The sequence below is a fragment of the Drosophila nasuta genome, chromosome 3 (genome assembly GCF_023558535.2).
Source record: "Drosophila nasuta strain 15112-1781.00 chromosome 3, ASM2355853v1, whole genome shotgun sequence".
NCBI classification, from domain to species: domain Eukaryota; kingdom Metazoa; phylum Arthropoda; class Insecta; order Diptera; family Drosophilidae; genus Drosophila; species Drosophila nasuta.
This window is the reverse complement of record NC_083457.1, coordinates 28,890,967-28,904,810: the sequence shown is the minus strand read 5'-3', so window position 1 is coordinate 28,904,810 and position 13,844 is coordinate 28,890,967. Positions and strand designations below refer to the sequence as shown.

Genomic DNA, 13,844 nt, shown 5'->3' with positions numbered 1-13,844 from the left:
GACAGCTGATATTGTTTTGGTGAAACAGCGGCGTGCAACTTGACGACGATTACGTATGTACTGTATACATTGCTGACAATGAGGCGTTTGCTTGGCAGACTTTGGAGGCATCGCGATGCAGTTGCTTTGCAAACGTTGCCACGTTCATTGATTAATGGTAGCTGGGGATGTGCTAGTTCCCGTTGGTTTTCGAGCAGTGTTAAACCAAATCCCAGTCAGGGTGAGCAGACCCATTGCAATGTTGGCACCATTGGACATGTGGATCACGGCAAGACAACATTAACGGCAGCCATTACCAAGATCCAATCTGGCAAGGGTCTGGCTGACTATGTATCCTACGACCAGATCGATCGAGCGCCTGAAGAAAAGGCACGCGGCATCACAATTAATGCCTGCCACATTGGCTATGCCACCAAGGAACGTACCTATGCACACACCGACTGTCCCGGTCATGCGGATTACATCAAGGTGAGTTGTGTATCATTGAGCACACAATTGGTGTAATGTATTATATTTTATAGAACATGATTTCTGGTGCCTCGCAAATGGATGGTGCAATTCTGGTGGTTGCAGCCACAGATGGACAAATGCCACAGACGCGCGAGCATTTGCTGCTCGCCAAGCAAGTGGGTATTCAACGCATTGTAGTTTTCATCAACAAGGCCGATTTGGTGGATCAAGAGGTGCTCGAGCTGGTCGAGATTGAAATGCGTGAAATGTTAACGGACTTTGGATTTGATGGCGTCAACAGCCCAGTAATTTGTGGCTCTGCGTTGCTAGCACTGCGTGGTGATCAGTCCAGTTTCGGTGTGCCGGCTATCGAGCAGCTTTTGCAACATTGTGATAACTATATTCCCACGCCCAAACGTGACACAACTGCTCCGTTTATTCTACCCATTGATAATGCATTTACGGTGCCCGGTCGCGGCACAGTTGTCGTTGGCACCATCAAACGTGGCACCATTCTGCGCAATGCCGATGCTGATCTGTTGGGTTTTAATCAAAACCTTAAGACCACCGTCAGTGATATACAGATCTTCCGGAAGAGCGTTCCTCAGGCGTTGGCGGGTGAGAATGTGGGCGCTTTACTGCGTGGTATTAAGATTTCAGCGGTGGAACGAGGCATGTTGTTGTGTGCCACCGGCTCCGAGAATATATCCAATCACTTCGAGGCGTCAATGTATTTGCTATCGCGTGCCGAGGGCGGACGTGTCAAACCCATGCTCTCCAAATACATTCAACAACTGTTCAGCATGACATGGAACACGCCAGCTCGTATTGATATGGGTAAGCTAAGAAGTTCTTTAATGAAAAAACATACTGAGTAGTATACATATATTTCTTGCAGTGCCACACGAATCCATGTTGATGCCGGGCGAGCATAGCAAAGTGCGTGTGACGCTGATGCGCAAGATGGTCATGACGCCGGGACAAGCGTTCACAATTCGCGAGAATGGAATGACTGTGGCAACGGGCATGATTACCCAACGATTACCATCCCTCGATTTGCCCAAGAACAAGTTGTCCAAGGCGACAGTTGAATGCTAAATAAGAGTTTTCGTTTATTGAGACGAGTATTCTAGTTCGCCTTAGTACAAATTCATTTGTTTAATTTCAGTGTACATGTGTATGTATATATTTAATAAATAAATACATATTAATCATATTCATAATCAAAGAAATGCCAACAGTTGGTTTTCAATTAAATTATACATGTTTGCAGAAATCACTCTTTGAATCGCGCTAAGTGAGAATACACATTAATACATTGAAATAGGTAAATTTCACAAAAAAAAAGAATACATAAATGGAATACAGCTTCGTTACAGAGCCAAAAAGACACTCTTTATATATATACTATAGTATATATTATTATTGTATTGTATTATTGTTAAATGTGTGTATATAGTTATCTTAACACTTTACAAGTCTCTGAATTGCAAACGTTTAAGGCAACATATCGGCCTTTGTATACATAGAGTTTCGTTTATCATTTACTATATAATCTTTCACATTTCTTTAAGTACTTTCTTCTTTCTAAGTTAAGGTACAAGGTTTTTTATTTATTGCAACTTAGGAATGCTTTTGTTTTCTACGTTTTGAGAGTCTAACTCCCGGCACACAGGCGATTTAAACATATTAAATAATTATTTCTGATATTGGTTTCGAACCAATTTGAATTCAAGGATTTGTCGATAAGGGGCTCACTTTAAACTAAACAGGAACTACATTTAGGCAATTGCTAGGCTCTCTAATCAAACATTTCACTAACATTTTCTTTTTTTTTTTTGTTTTAGCTAATTTAAATTGTATTAACTTAGGAGGGTTTATTTAATATTAAAAACAAAATGCAATGACGGTCAAATGGCAACGATAAACTAATGCTGACAAAAATACACACGACGCTATACAAAACATTTATATCTTTGTGAGGAATTCGTCCAAATTTAAATGCGACGGCAACTCAATCTCCTCTAACTTGATGTCGCTGTACTTGAACATTACCTTGAAGGGATGTATGAACTTTTGATCCATCGTAAACTCATCGACCTTGGGCTGCAATCAATAATTATTAAACTCGTTTCTATAGCAAGATTCGGTTGTACATTACCATTTGGCGTTCATTCAACTTCTGGGTTAGTTTATCCAGAAACACGTTGGTTATTTCGCTTTCGTAGTCGTCCAGCTTGTAGGATTTCATCACCTTCAGCACTTGGGCTGTATTCAACGACGTGCACAGATCGCAAATGGTTTGCACATCCTCCTCGCTCTTACGCGATTGTAATAGCTGGGATACTTGATTCAGCGGTGCCAGCGGAGCCAATACATCATTCGACTAAATACAAAAAATGTTTAGTTTCATACGGTAGAACTTAATGCGATTTGTTGAACTGACCATTTTCTTGTCTCGCACCCAATCCTCAATGCAGCCAAGATTATAGCGAATTATCATGCCAGTTTCCCACATGCAAATGTCGCCACGCAGCATCAGACAATTGAGAGCCACGGCACAGACAAAGTACAACAGTTGACTAAATATCTGCTCGGCATAGACTGCATCCAACCCAAAGTGCTGGAATTGCTTATAGAAATGCTCGAGCTGACCAATCAACTGTTTCCATGCCGGAATATTGCCGTGCTCCGGCGACGATTGGGCATCAAAGTTGCGATTGCGCATGCCATGCGGATGACGTGTCCGTTGTATTTCATCGTTGTTCAGTATTGCTGGCACAATCTTTGGATCAAGTAGACCTTGTATTTGCATGACCAGCGCCTGGTACAGATTCACAATGAGATCAAGTATGACGCGTCGATATTCAAACAGATTGAAGTTTTTCAATTGCTGTTGATTCTGTTTCTCTGTGTTAAACTTGACATATTCCTCGACATCGCCGTATTGTTTCAATAGATTCAATAGACTGCAAATACAAATTGATTATAAACGAAACTAATAATTGATTATTGACATACGTTATTGAATTGACCAGCCAGATGACACGGTTCTCAATCGGATGTGGAGTGCGATGCATTTTCTTGATTTGCATCACAAATTTGCTCAGCAGTTCACGCACATCTTCGTCAGCATTAGTCAGATCAGTATATCTGTGAAATTGTTTAAAAATTGTTGAAGACTTTCTTCTTTTCCAATAAACTCTTTTTTCGACATTGCTTACCGGATGCACATAAAAATGAGATAGGCTGGAAAGCCGGGTAGTAGTCCAACAACGGTGCGCGGCATCAGATTACTCAAGAGGCGTTGCAAGATCTTATCGAGATCACTATTGTGGAACTTCATCAGGCCAAGCGGATTCTGTGACTTTTGTTTGGCCACATTGGCGCCCACATCGCTATTGCTATTCGCTGCCTTGTTGCGTATCATTTCCTCTTCCAGTTTGTTCTCCAGCTTGCCACCGTCTTGCCTATAAGCGGATAGCTTGGCGTTAGCCAACTTAAGCTCCTCCTGCACCAGCAGATACTGTGTGATGGCTTTCTTCAGCTCGAGACGCAGATAGCGATCGTTCTGCTTCAGTGTATCCACATTGGCGTCGTCAAACTCATCGATGCTCTTAAATAGCGCCTCTTGCATTTCACCCTTCTCCTGTCCGATTCGTTCGATAGTCTGTGTCATTTCCACCAGTTTACTGTTATGCTCCTCTGTTATGGCCTTCAGTTCGGACTCTAATTGCCTGTTGACCAGTTTCTGTGCCTGGAATGCCTCCATCAGCTCATTGACATGGCTGCCATCGGCACGCAATTGCAGGTTATCCGGATCAAAAGAGCGAAGCGCCTGGCTCTGTTGCAACAGGACAGCCTTCAGCTGAATGCATTCCTCCCGTCTGCGACGCACCTCCTCTTGAAGTGCGGCATGTTGTGCTACAAAACGGGAATAGAAGAGCAAAAAAATTGTCAATGTAGATGGATCAAATGCTGTCGGCGTGTCATCGATCTGGGCGAATTTTACCATTGAGCTCGTTGATCTCAACACCGTGTTTAATGCTTGTGCGCAGCTGATCGTAGTCGCTGCGGAGTTTCTCGTTCTCTACTTCAAGCTCGGAGACGCTATTGGCAAAGTGTATAGCAAACAATACATAATATACATAATCAGTGTTAGACTAGAACTAATTTGTGTATCTGTTGTGTGTGTGTGTGTGTTCAACTAAAAGCGGAAAGGATGCTGTGCTTACCGGAATGAATCCTCGGTGGGCTTGTTGCGGCTGGCTAACTTGACATACTGCTCCTGCAAATACTTGTGCTTCTGCTTCTCCTCCTCGAGTATGGAACGAAGCTTGACCACAATGCTCGTGCTGTCAAAGAATGAATCTGCAAGGAAGCATACATAAAATATCAAAATCAATCTTGGGAAATACTCTGTGATACGTACCGCTCTTGTTGGTCAGATCTGGCGTTCTGTTAATGTCCAATGTGTTCCTAGCCGAGCCGTAGCCAACGTCCTCATCATTTTGACTGGACGCATTGCTGGCGGAGCGTGCATGATGCATGTTATAGGGGCCGAGGCCATTGTGATGCTGCTGCATGCGACTCAGTTCCTCCTTCAGCGTGTAGTTCTCATTCTCGATCACCTCCTTGTCCTTGATGGCGCGCTGGTAAGCTTCGTTTAGTTCCTTGTTGTCGATCTCTGTCAGCATACGTTCCTCGCGTTCACGCTGACTGCTCTCCGAGTTCTTGGCCATGTCAATCATGGAGTCCACTTGCTTTCGCAGCTCCTCGTTCTCCATGCACCACATTTGCTTTTGCGCTGTCCAGTCTTCTTGGGCATGCCCGTTCTCCTCTAGCAGCTGCATTTTTTCGTCACGCTCCGATTCGAGTTGCTTGTTAAGTGCCTCGATTAGCTTATCCTTATCATTACAAGCAGCTTTAATGGTTTTAAACTCAAACTCTAAGTTCTTTTTCATCTCCAGTTTCATTCTACAGAAATAACAAGCAAAAAAACAAGGAAAAAGAAAACATGAAACTATAAAATCAAGCAATAAGCATAACCAATTCCAGATACTGACTTCAGCACACTAATCTCGCTGGTCTTGTGCTTCAGATTACTATTGTCGCGATTGAGCTCATCGATGCGCTGCTGCATCGATATGATCTTGTTCTCCAGGCCCATGTACTTGTTCTCCATGTGCGATATGGTCTTGGCCTCTGCCTTCATGCGCTTGAACTTGCGTCGCGCCAAGAATCGTCGCACCGCCGCCTGGCAAATGATAATGTTTCGTCGCCGCTTCTGATAGGTGCGACGTGCAAGGACGCCGCGCACAAAGCGCTGTATTTGCACGGCGCGATAGTAGTCCCTCATCGCATAGAAACGTTTGCGAGCCAGCATGCCACGTGCATATTGCTGAATACCGGCAACCGAGTGGCAAAGTCGCAAGTAGCGACGCCGACAAAGCCAGCCACGAGCGTACTTGGACAGGATGAGAGCAGCGCGTACTTCTCGCATTTTTTGGGCACGCACACGCGCCATATAGCCACGAGCATGTCGCTGTATACCCGAGATGATGGCCTGCAGCTTAAGGTAGCGACGCCGCTTGATAAAGCGACGCACCACGGACTGCACTATGGTAATGTATTTCTTGCGTAGATTGGCGCGCACCTGCTCCAGATAGGCGACCTGACCGGCTCTGAAAAAGATTTGTGTGTTGCCAAACCGATACTTGTCCTCGTCCTGAATCCACTTGAGCACAATGTTGCGGCACGATAGCTTCATGTCATTTTTATCGATCTGATTGCGATACGCCAGCAGTTGGTAACGCATATAGAAGTCGGGATACAACCAACGTGATGGGAAACCAGCTGCCGAGATGCGTACAGTTTCCAAGACGCCGCAAGCGCGGAGTTGTTGAATGATCTTTGCCGTCTCCCACTTGAAGGCCGTCTTGTCATCGTTAGGCTAGAAGCAATCGTAGTGTGTGTTTAGTACTAATTCGAAATCGATAAGTCAATAAATATATATATTTACTTTAATACAGCGCACATAATGTGGCGTTGTGGCATGCAACGTGGAGATCAGCGAGGCCAAACTCTCCTGGAACTGTGAGCCAACAGTTTTCTTATGCTGCTTCGATGGCACCACCTAATGGCAATCAACAAAATAATTAAAATAATTGGCAATAGAACGTAAATTAGACAAAGATGGAAACTAACTCTTCGACGCGTTTCGTTGAGTTGCTGTTGCCCAGCGAAGCCAAGTTGGAGACAGTGTATTCGATGGTGGACAGTGGACAATGTTGGACAGTGAAACAGTGGTTTGGTTTGGATGATGTCAAGCGTATGGAAATACAATTTAGCAATACAAAGATTTAAGATTATGCGCCAGTTTAAACAGAAGCTAATATCATCGCTGACTGCTGAACAAACCTGTTTGCGATTAGCACTGATGACAACACGACCTCCCAGAGTGGTAGTATTCTTGTTGGCATCTGTGCTCAGTGTGTCCACTTCTTCCAGACTCATGACCTGTTTGCACAGCGACATGTTCGATTGTGCCATCACATTGGTCAGTTCCTTGGACACTGTGTCACGATTCTTTTCCAAGAAACCATTTACATCATATTCGACAGTGTCCGAAAAGTGTTTAATAAAGAAACCTAAAAGATAATTTGGATTAATCGAAAGTTTTTAAATTAATTTGTTTGAATACTCACTTGTGGTACCAAAGCGTGGCTTTTCAAAGTGTGGAAACTTGATACACTTGTCGATTAGTTTGCCTGCCCAGCTCTCATCTGATCCCTTGGGCATCTACACAATGAACAAGAGAAAAAGGAGTCAATACGGCAATGTTACAACATTTTTAAATTACTAACGCGACACTCTTCATCCAAAAGATCGAGCACACCAAGTCGACTCTCGATGAGATCAATGCACGGCTGATTGTCGTAGAAATCAATCATGGTCCAGGTGATACCTTCCTTAAGGTATTCCTCCTGCTCCAGTTTGAAGACGTGCTGATTGAACTGCTGCTGGAGCTTTTCGTTCGCATAGTTTATGCAAAACTGTTCGAACGAGTTCACCTCGAACGTTTCGAAGCCGTAGATATCGAGCACGCCAATGAAGCTGCACTGTTTGCTACCATTATTGAGGCTCTTGTTCAACACACCCACAATGTACTGGAAGAGCTTGGCATAGATGTGCTTGGCCAGCGCATCGCGTGCAGCCATTGCCATCTCAATGTTGTTCGGTATCAGCACATATTCATTGACCGACTCTATCTTACGCATCAATAGCCAGCGACGCAAATCATCAGCGTTGATCTTCAGCAGATCGCCCGTCACCTGCAGGTGCATATTGTTTTGCTGCCAACGAATAGAGAGAGAGAGAGAGCTTAGTTGATTAAAATTACAATTAGATGCATTTTGCTTACAAATATCTCGCAGGATTCAGTGTCTTCCTCCTCGCTGCCATCCTTGTACTTTTTGCACACCTCAATGTTGCCTAAGTGCAGAATGCCAGCCAGGATCTTAACAATATCGGCGATCTGCTGAATGGAGAAACCCAACACAGTCATGGCCTGTACCGTTTCATTGAACTGATCAGCATCCGAGACACGCTCAATGTCCGGGGCACCGCCCATATTCAAGAATTGATATTTATCCTGATGCTCTGTAACCAAAAAGAATCATTAGTGAACACAGTATGCATTGTAATCGCAATCGCAATCTTACCCAGCACTAGTTCAGGATATTTGGCACGCGCCGCGCACAGCTGATAGAATATGTGATAGTTGCGTTCGCCCTGCGCCTGATACACCACTCGCGACTTTTCCAACAGATACGTGTGCATGGTGGCGCCCTGCAGATACATGACACCCATATGATTGCGGAACAGCAGCTTGGTGAACTTGCCGAAACGCGAGCTGTTGTCGTTGCGTGTGGTCTTGGCATTGCCAAAGGCCTCCATGATCGGCGAAGATGCCAGCACCTTGCGCTCGACCTGCGTCTCCGACTCTGAGCCACCGACGGCGGCAAAGTAACGCATTGCATACTTGGCCGAAACGGTTTTGCCGGCGCCCGATTCGCCGCTAACAATGATGCTGAGATTGCAATTCTCACGCTCCAGTTTCGTGTACGCCTCCTCAGCCAGGGCAAAGATGTGGGGCTCCAGTTCGCCCATGGCATGGCCACGATAGGCACGTATGATGTTGGGCCCGTACAGTGGCATCTCGGCATACGGATTAAAGGCCACCAGAATGATGCCGCAATAAGTGTAGATGATTTGTCGTTCACAGAAGCGCACCCGCAAATTGTAGAGCACGCCGGGCTCATGCAGATATGATAGCGTGGTCAGGTCATTTTGGCCCACCAGGATGGCAGGATTGCGCAGTGGCGGCAGATTACTGCCATCCGGTTTCACCTTGATCTCCTTGAGGACACCCGACTCAGTCTGGATCTTGAGGCAGGCAGCTCCCTTACGATAGCTATCCTCCAACGTGGCGCTCTCCCAGACCTGCTCCGGATGGGGTATCCATATTTTGGAGCCCTAAGACAGAAAGAAATCGATGTAAATCAAAAGTTGAGCCTGACCTGCGACAATAGAGAATGAGCAAGGCCGAACAGCTTGTAAGCTAACTAAAGCCGGGGCTAAGACTCTCTGCATAACGTAAACAAAATACAAACAGACACACACACACTCAAACACACACTCGCGCACAACCATACACTGACAGAGACGCGCGACAAATTATAATTGACATCAACTCAAATTCACCCGTACATTAGAAAAATCGCAATGCTTATCAGAACACCAAAATTCTGATAAGACTGTGATTCATTCCCTCACACACACTACATTCTCTTTTCTAAAAATGCACCATGACACTCTCTAGCAGGCATGACATCAATAACGGCGAATAGGCGGATGGGGTCAAATAGAAGAACTGAAGAATGGTACAAATGAAATGGGCGCACAAACACAGGCACACACACATACTCTTCACTCGCGCTTACTCACACACTTGCTCACATGCAATGCACGTTGTTATTGTTGTCATTATGTATGCGTCTTTTTTATAAGCTCCCATTCTTAACACTATTGGGTGCTGTCGACAGCGACGTTGACTGCGACAACAACAACAACAACATTGACAACGACAACAGCGCGCAATTGCCAACAATGCACTTGTGGGGCATCAATATAACTTGTAATATACCTTAGCGTATAACATCTCTTCGCTTGACATGATTACACAGTGAGTGTATCCGAGATTGGAGCAATCAATTTAGCACTTATTTATTTATTACTCCGCATTGACTTCGACGGCAACGGCGGCAACGGTAACAGTGAGGGAGAGGAGACGATTGATTCCAATTTTATTATGTGCATAAAACCCGTTAGCTTTTTTCGCCTTCTTATTTCCAATAGAATTTCGCTTCCAACAATTTGACTTTATTCTCTTAACTTTTTCTTGTTTTGTTTGTTTTGCCTGGTTTTATTTTAATTTATGTGGTTGTTTTTTTTTCTTATTATTGCTTCACTTGTGTTTAATTTACATTTTTTATTATTAATTTATTGCTTTATATGAACTTTAATTTGAAAATTAAGGCCAAAAGAAATGTTGAATTGAAGAAAACGGCACAATCGTAACATAAATATATTGCTAATTTGGTAATTTCGACGACACTGATACTGTCAACAAACTTCAGTCCGCCTTGTTGCCGTCTAAACCGACACTGAACTGACGTAGAATCTGTCTTGCTAAAGGGCAGGGTTGTCACCAAGTCGTAGAGTTCAGGCCAGACTAACAACATTCGCTCAGCTGATCTTATTATGCTGACTTTGGGTCTAGCGTATATCATGCGCAATATTTTATTATTTTCTTTTGAATCAAATACATTTAAATGTCGCAAATTTCGAATTCGCAATTACGCGGCATATTAAAAGATTACATTTCGCAGCACTGATATGTGCAACTGCTAGCGTTTCACAGCACTTCACATAAGCGTCGCAGCTGCAACTGTCATAATTTCCCGCGCAAAGTCAACAACGATAGCACAGCGCAGCTCATAGACAGAAACGCGGCAACAACAGACTGCATTTTTTTTTTGTAATTAACAAAAGTGCTAAAATAAAATATGTCAAGTCCCGCTCGTTCACCGAATGTGAGAGGTGCTACACCAAAGCAAGGAGCGCGAACGCCAACGCGAAGTAATGATGAGCTTTATACATTCGTGTGAATTCCGTTCATAAACAATAATTGTCGTTTTTTTTTAGGAATCGCTACGCAGGATGTGGAGACGCCAATGCGCATGGGTCCAGGACGGCAGCCAGGCAGGCCCTCGGACAACATAAGTCTGCCACCCACATCGCCGGCCAACATCAGCTTGCCGGCAACGAGTCCGGCGCGTGGCTTGGGCGGCATGAGTGAGATTGACTTGAGTTCGCCGCTCAACTATGGCACGCCGAGTTCCATGGGCTCGATACGCACGCCACGCTCTGGAATACGCGGCACTCCACTACGTGCACGTCCAGATATACGCACGGATAAGCGCATTCGCCAAGTGGCTATTGGTGGCGCCTCGGGGGTAAGTGAAGAATGCAACTAACAATTTTTGGCTGTTGCCTAACACTATTCGGTTTCTTACAGCTCGATACCATACCAGAGAAGGGCTCGGAGACCACAGACCCAGTGTCGGAGGCTTCAGCTGGACCCCAGCTGGTTGTCTGGGGCACCAATGTTGTCGTCAGTCAATGCAAGTCCAAATTCAAATCATTCATTATGCGCTTCATAGATCCGAGTGCCGAACAGGATGAGATTTCAGAGAATATTGATGTAAATCAGCCGTTGTACTTGCAAAAGCTGGAGGAGATTCATACCTTGGAGGAACCATATTTAAATCTGAATTGCTCCCATCTGAAGACTTTTGACCAGGACTTGTATCGCCAGTTGATTTGCTATCCACAGGAAGTTATACCTGGCTTCGATATGGCCATTAATGAAATGTTCTTTGAACGTTATCCAGCTGCGCTTTTGGAGCATCAGATCCAAGTGCGTCCGTTCAATGCGGACAAAACGCGTAACATGCGCTCCCTGAATCCCGAGGATATGGATCAATTGATCAGTACTAGCGGCATGGTCATTCGCTCTTCTAACGTCATACCTGAGATGCGTGAAGCATTCTTTATGTGCAACATTTGCTCCTACAGCACTACTGTCGAAGTGGATCGTGGTCGCATTGCACAGCCAACGCTCTGCACCAACTGTAACACGAATCACTGCTTCCGAATCATTCACAATCGTAGTGAATTCACCGACAAACAGCTCATTAAGTTGCAGGAGTCGCCTGATGATATGGCTGCTGGTCAGACACCACACAATGTCATGTTGTATGCCCACAATGATCTGGTGGATCGAGTGCAGCCTGGTGATCGTGTCACTGTCACTGGCATCTATCGTGCCATGCCCCTCAAGGGCAAAGGTCTCAATGTGAAGAGTGTGTACAAGACGCACATCGATGTCGTTCATTTCCGCAAGGTGGACAACAAACGACTCTATGAGGAGGAAGAGGGGTGAGTTTCTATTACAGTAGTTGACTGGGACTTTGGCTAATATATTTTGTTTTACAGTAAGGATCATATTTTCCCTCCAGAGCGTGTTGAGCTGCTCCAATTGCTATCCAAGAAGCCCGATATCTATGATCGTTTGGCGCGTGCAATTGCTCCTTCAATTTATGAGAATGATGACATTAAGAAGGGCATTCTGCTCCAGCTCTTTGGCGGCACCAAGAAGAAACACGCGACACTCGGTCGCCAGAACTTTAGATCAGAGATTCATCTGCTGCTATGCGGTGATCCCGGCACATCCAAGTCACAAATGTTGCAGTATGTCTACAATCTAGTGCCACGCTCTCAATACACATCGGGACGTGGTTCATCCGCTGTGGGCTTGACTGCCTATGTGACCAAGGATCCAGAGACACGTCAACTTGTCCTGCAGACGTAAGTGATGGAGATCTTAATAAATACCAAGTATAAATTATAATAATCTTTGTATTCTAGTGGCGCTCTTGTGCTGGCGGACAATGGTGTCTGTTGCATCGATGAGTTTGATAAGATGAACGATTCGACGCGCAGTGTGCTCCACGAGGTCATGGAACAGCAGACTTTGAGTATTGCCAAGGCTGGCATCATTTGTCAACTTAATGCACGCACTTCCATACTGGCTGCAGCCAATCCCGCCGAGTCGCAGTGGAATAAGCGCAAAAACATCATCGACAATGTGCAGTTGCCGCACACGCTGCTGTCGCGTTTCGATTTGATCTTCTTGGTGCTGGATCCGCAGGATGAGCTCTTCGATAAGCGCTTGGCTAGCCATTTGGTATCGCTGTACTATGTGACACGCCACGAGGAGGAGGACACCATGTTTGATATGAGCGTGCTACGCGATTACATTGCCTATGCTCGTGAACATCTTTCGCCCACACTATCAGATGAGGCGCAGCAGCGTTTGATTCAGGCATACGTCGATATGCGTAAAGTTGGCGCTGGTCGCGGCCAAATCTCTGCCTATCCTCGACAGTTGGAGAGTTTGATTCGTCTTTCGGAGGCCCATGCCAAGGTGCGTCTTAGCAATGAGGTGGAGCTGCGGGATGTGGAGGAAGCTTGGCGACTGCATCGTGAGGCCTTGAAACAATCGGCTACAGATCCATTGTCGGGTAAGATTGATGTGGGCATTTTGACCACCGGATTGTCTACAGCCGCACGCAAGAAACGCGCTGATCTCGTTGCTGCTATCAAGGAAAATCTCAAGAAAAAGGGCAAGGTGCCTACCGTTCCCTATCAAAAACTATTCAAGGAGATCAAGGAAGGCTCCCAAATTGTAAGTCAATACTTCATCTGTTAGAGTTCTTTCAGTTTTATTGATATTTGTTTATTTTTAGATGATTACACGCGAGCAGTTTGAAGATGCTCTGAAGGAAGTACAAGATGAGGGCGCCATTGTTGTTATGGGCAAAAATACCATTCGAATTTGTTAATTTCATTACAACACACACAAAACATTTCATTCATTCCTAATGTTAAGCTTGAAAATTAATAAAGATTGATTTAAAAAAAAAATTATTTCAAAGCAGTCGAAATGTTTTTAATAAAACGTCTTTTAAATCGCCATTGTTAACAGAGTATTAACAGTACCACTACAGGCAAGTATTGGAACGATGGAATGAAACATTCAGCAAGACATCGAATTAACTATTATGGCCTTAAGACCACGAGTTAAACATTTTGCGCATTTTATTTGTCAATATTGCACAAGAAATGAATGAATAATGTATTTTATAGAAACTAAGAGTTTTAAGTGCCCGCCGATAATTTATCGATAAACATTGAAGCAGAGTTGC

General features: G+C 44.6%; 3 protein-coding genes across 5 annotated transcripts; 2 read left to right on the top strand and 1 right to left on the bottom strand.

The window, feature by feature from the left end:
- Positions 1–7: 7 nt before the first annotated feature.
- LOC132793877 (elongation factor Tu) lies at positions 8–1,777 on the top strand. The gene is made up of 3 exons (XM_060804017.1): positions 8–468; positions 522–1,287; positions 1,349–1,777. The coding sequence occupies exons 1-3, from the start codon at positions 79–81 to the stop codon at positions 1,546–1,548; spliced, it is 1,356 nt and encodes a 451-aa protein (XP_060660000.1). The 5' UTR covers positions 8–78; the 3' UTR covers positions 1,549–1,777.
- LOC132793866 (unconventional myosin-Vb) lies at positions 1,688–10,184 on the bottom strand. Of its 3 annotated transcripts, XM_060804003.1 has the most exons (17): positions 9,659–10,182; positions 8,175–8,988; positions 7,874–8,112; positions 7,317–7,805; positions 7,158–7,251; positions 6,871–7,100; positions 6,658–6,681; positions 6,473–6,586; positions 5,517–6,403; positions 4,883–5,427; positions 4,686–4,821; positions 4,463–4,560; positions 3,675–4,374; positions 3,472–3,603; positions 2,897–3,419; positions 2,612–2,836; positions 1,688–2,556 (listed from the first exon to the last, which is right to left on the bottom strand). In XM_060804003.1, exons 1-17 carry the CDS (start codon positions 9,686–9,688, stop codon positions 2,419–2,421), a joined length of 5,418 nt encoding a protein of 1,805 aa, XP_060659986.1. In that variant the 5' UTR covers positions 9,689–10,182; the 3' UTR covers positions 1,688–2,418. The 3 variants fall into 3 exon arrangements, with proteins under 3 accessions (XP_060659986.1, XP_060659987.1, XP_060659988.1); XM_060804004.1 differs by lacking the exon at positions 6,658–6,681; XM_060804005.1 differs by lacking the exons at positions 1,688–2,556; positions 2,612–2,836; positions 2,897–3,419; positions 3,472–3,603; positions 4,463–4,560 and having other exon boundaries at positions 4,129–4,374; positions 9,659–10,184.
- Positions 10,185–10,459: 275 nt separating this feature from the next.
- On the top strand, positions 10,460–13,540 carry LOC132793870 (DNA replication licensing factor MCM4). The gene is made up of 6 exons (XM_060804009.1): positions 10,460–10,653; positions 10,720–11,030; positions 11,093–12,015; positions 12,073–12,444; positions 12,505–13,324; positions 13,386–13,540. The coding sequence occupies exons 1-6, from the start codon at positions 10,581–10,583 to the stop codon at positions 13,479–13,481; spliced, it is 2,595 nt and encodes an 864-aa protein (XP_060659992.1). The 5' UTR covers positions 10,460–10,580; the 3' UTR covers positions 13,482–13,540.
- Positions 13,541–13,844: the final 304 nt, after the last annotated feature.

Excerpts from the sequence above, each read along its gene's own strand:
- LOC132793877 (XM_060804017.1), top strand. The coding sequence starts at position 79 with ATGAGGCGTTTGCTTGGCAGACTTTGGAGGCATCGCGATGCAGTTGCT. Across the intron at positions 469-521 it reads GTCATGCGGATTACATCAAG|AACATGATTTCTGGTGCCTC; the intron begins GTGAGTTGTGTA and ends TATATTTTATAG. Across the intron at positions 1,288-1,348 it reads GCCAGCTCGTATTGATATGG|TGCCACACGAATCCATGTTG; the intron begins GTAAGCTAAGAA and ends TATTTCTTGCAG.
- LOC132793866 (XM_060804003.1), bottom strand. The coding sequence starts at position 9,688 with ATGTCAAGCGAAGAGATGTTATACGCTAAG. Across the intron at positions 3,604-3,674 it reads CTCATTTTTATGTGCATCCG|ATATACTGATCTGACTAATG; the intron begins GTAAGCAATGTC and ends ACAATTTCACAG. Across the intron at positions 2,837-2,896 it reads GGGTGCGAGACAAGAAAATG|TCGAATGATGTATTGGCTCC; the intron begins GTCAGTTCAACA and ends TTTTGTATTTAG.
- LOC132793870 (XM_060804009.1), top strand. The coding sequence starts at position 10,581 with ATGTCAAGTCCCGCTCGTTCACCGAATGTGAGAGGTGCTACACCAAAG. Across the intron at positions 12,016-12,072 it reads CTCTATGAGGAGGAAGAGGG|TAAGGATCATATTTTCCCTC; the intron begins GTGAGTTTCTAT and ends TTTGTTTTACAG. Across the intron at positions 12,445-12,504 it reads CGTCAACTTGTCCTGCAGAC|TGGCGCTCTTGTGCTGGCGG; the intron begins GTAAGTGATGGA and ends TTTGTATTCTAG.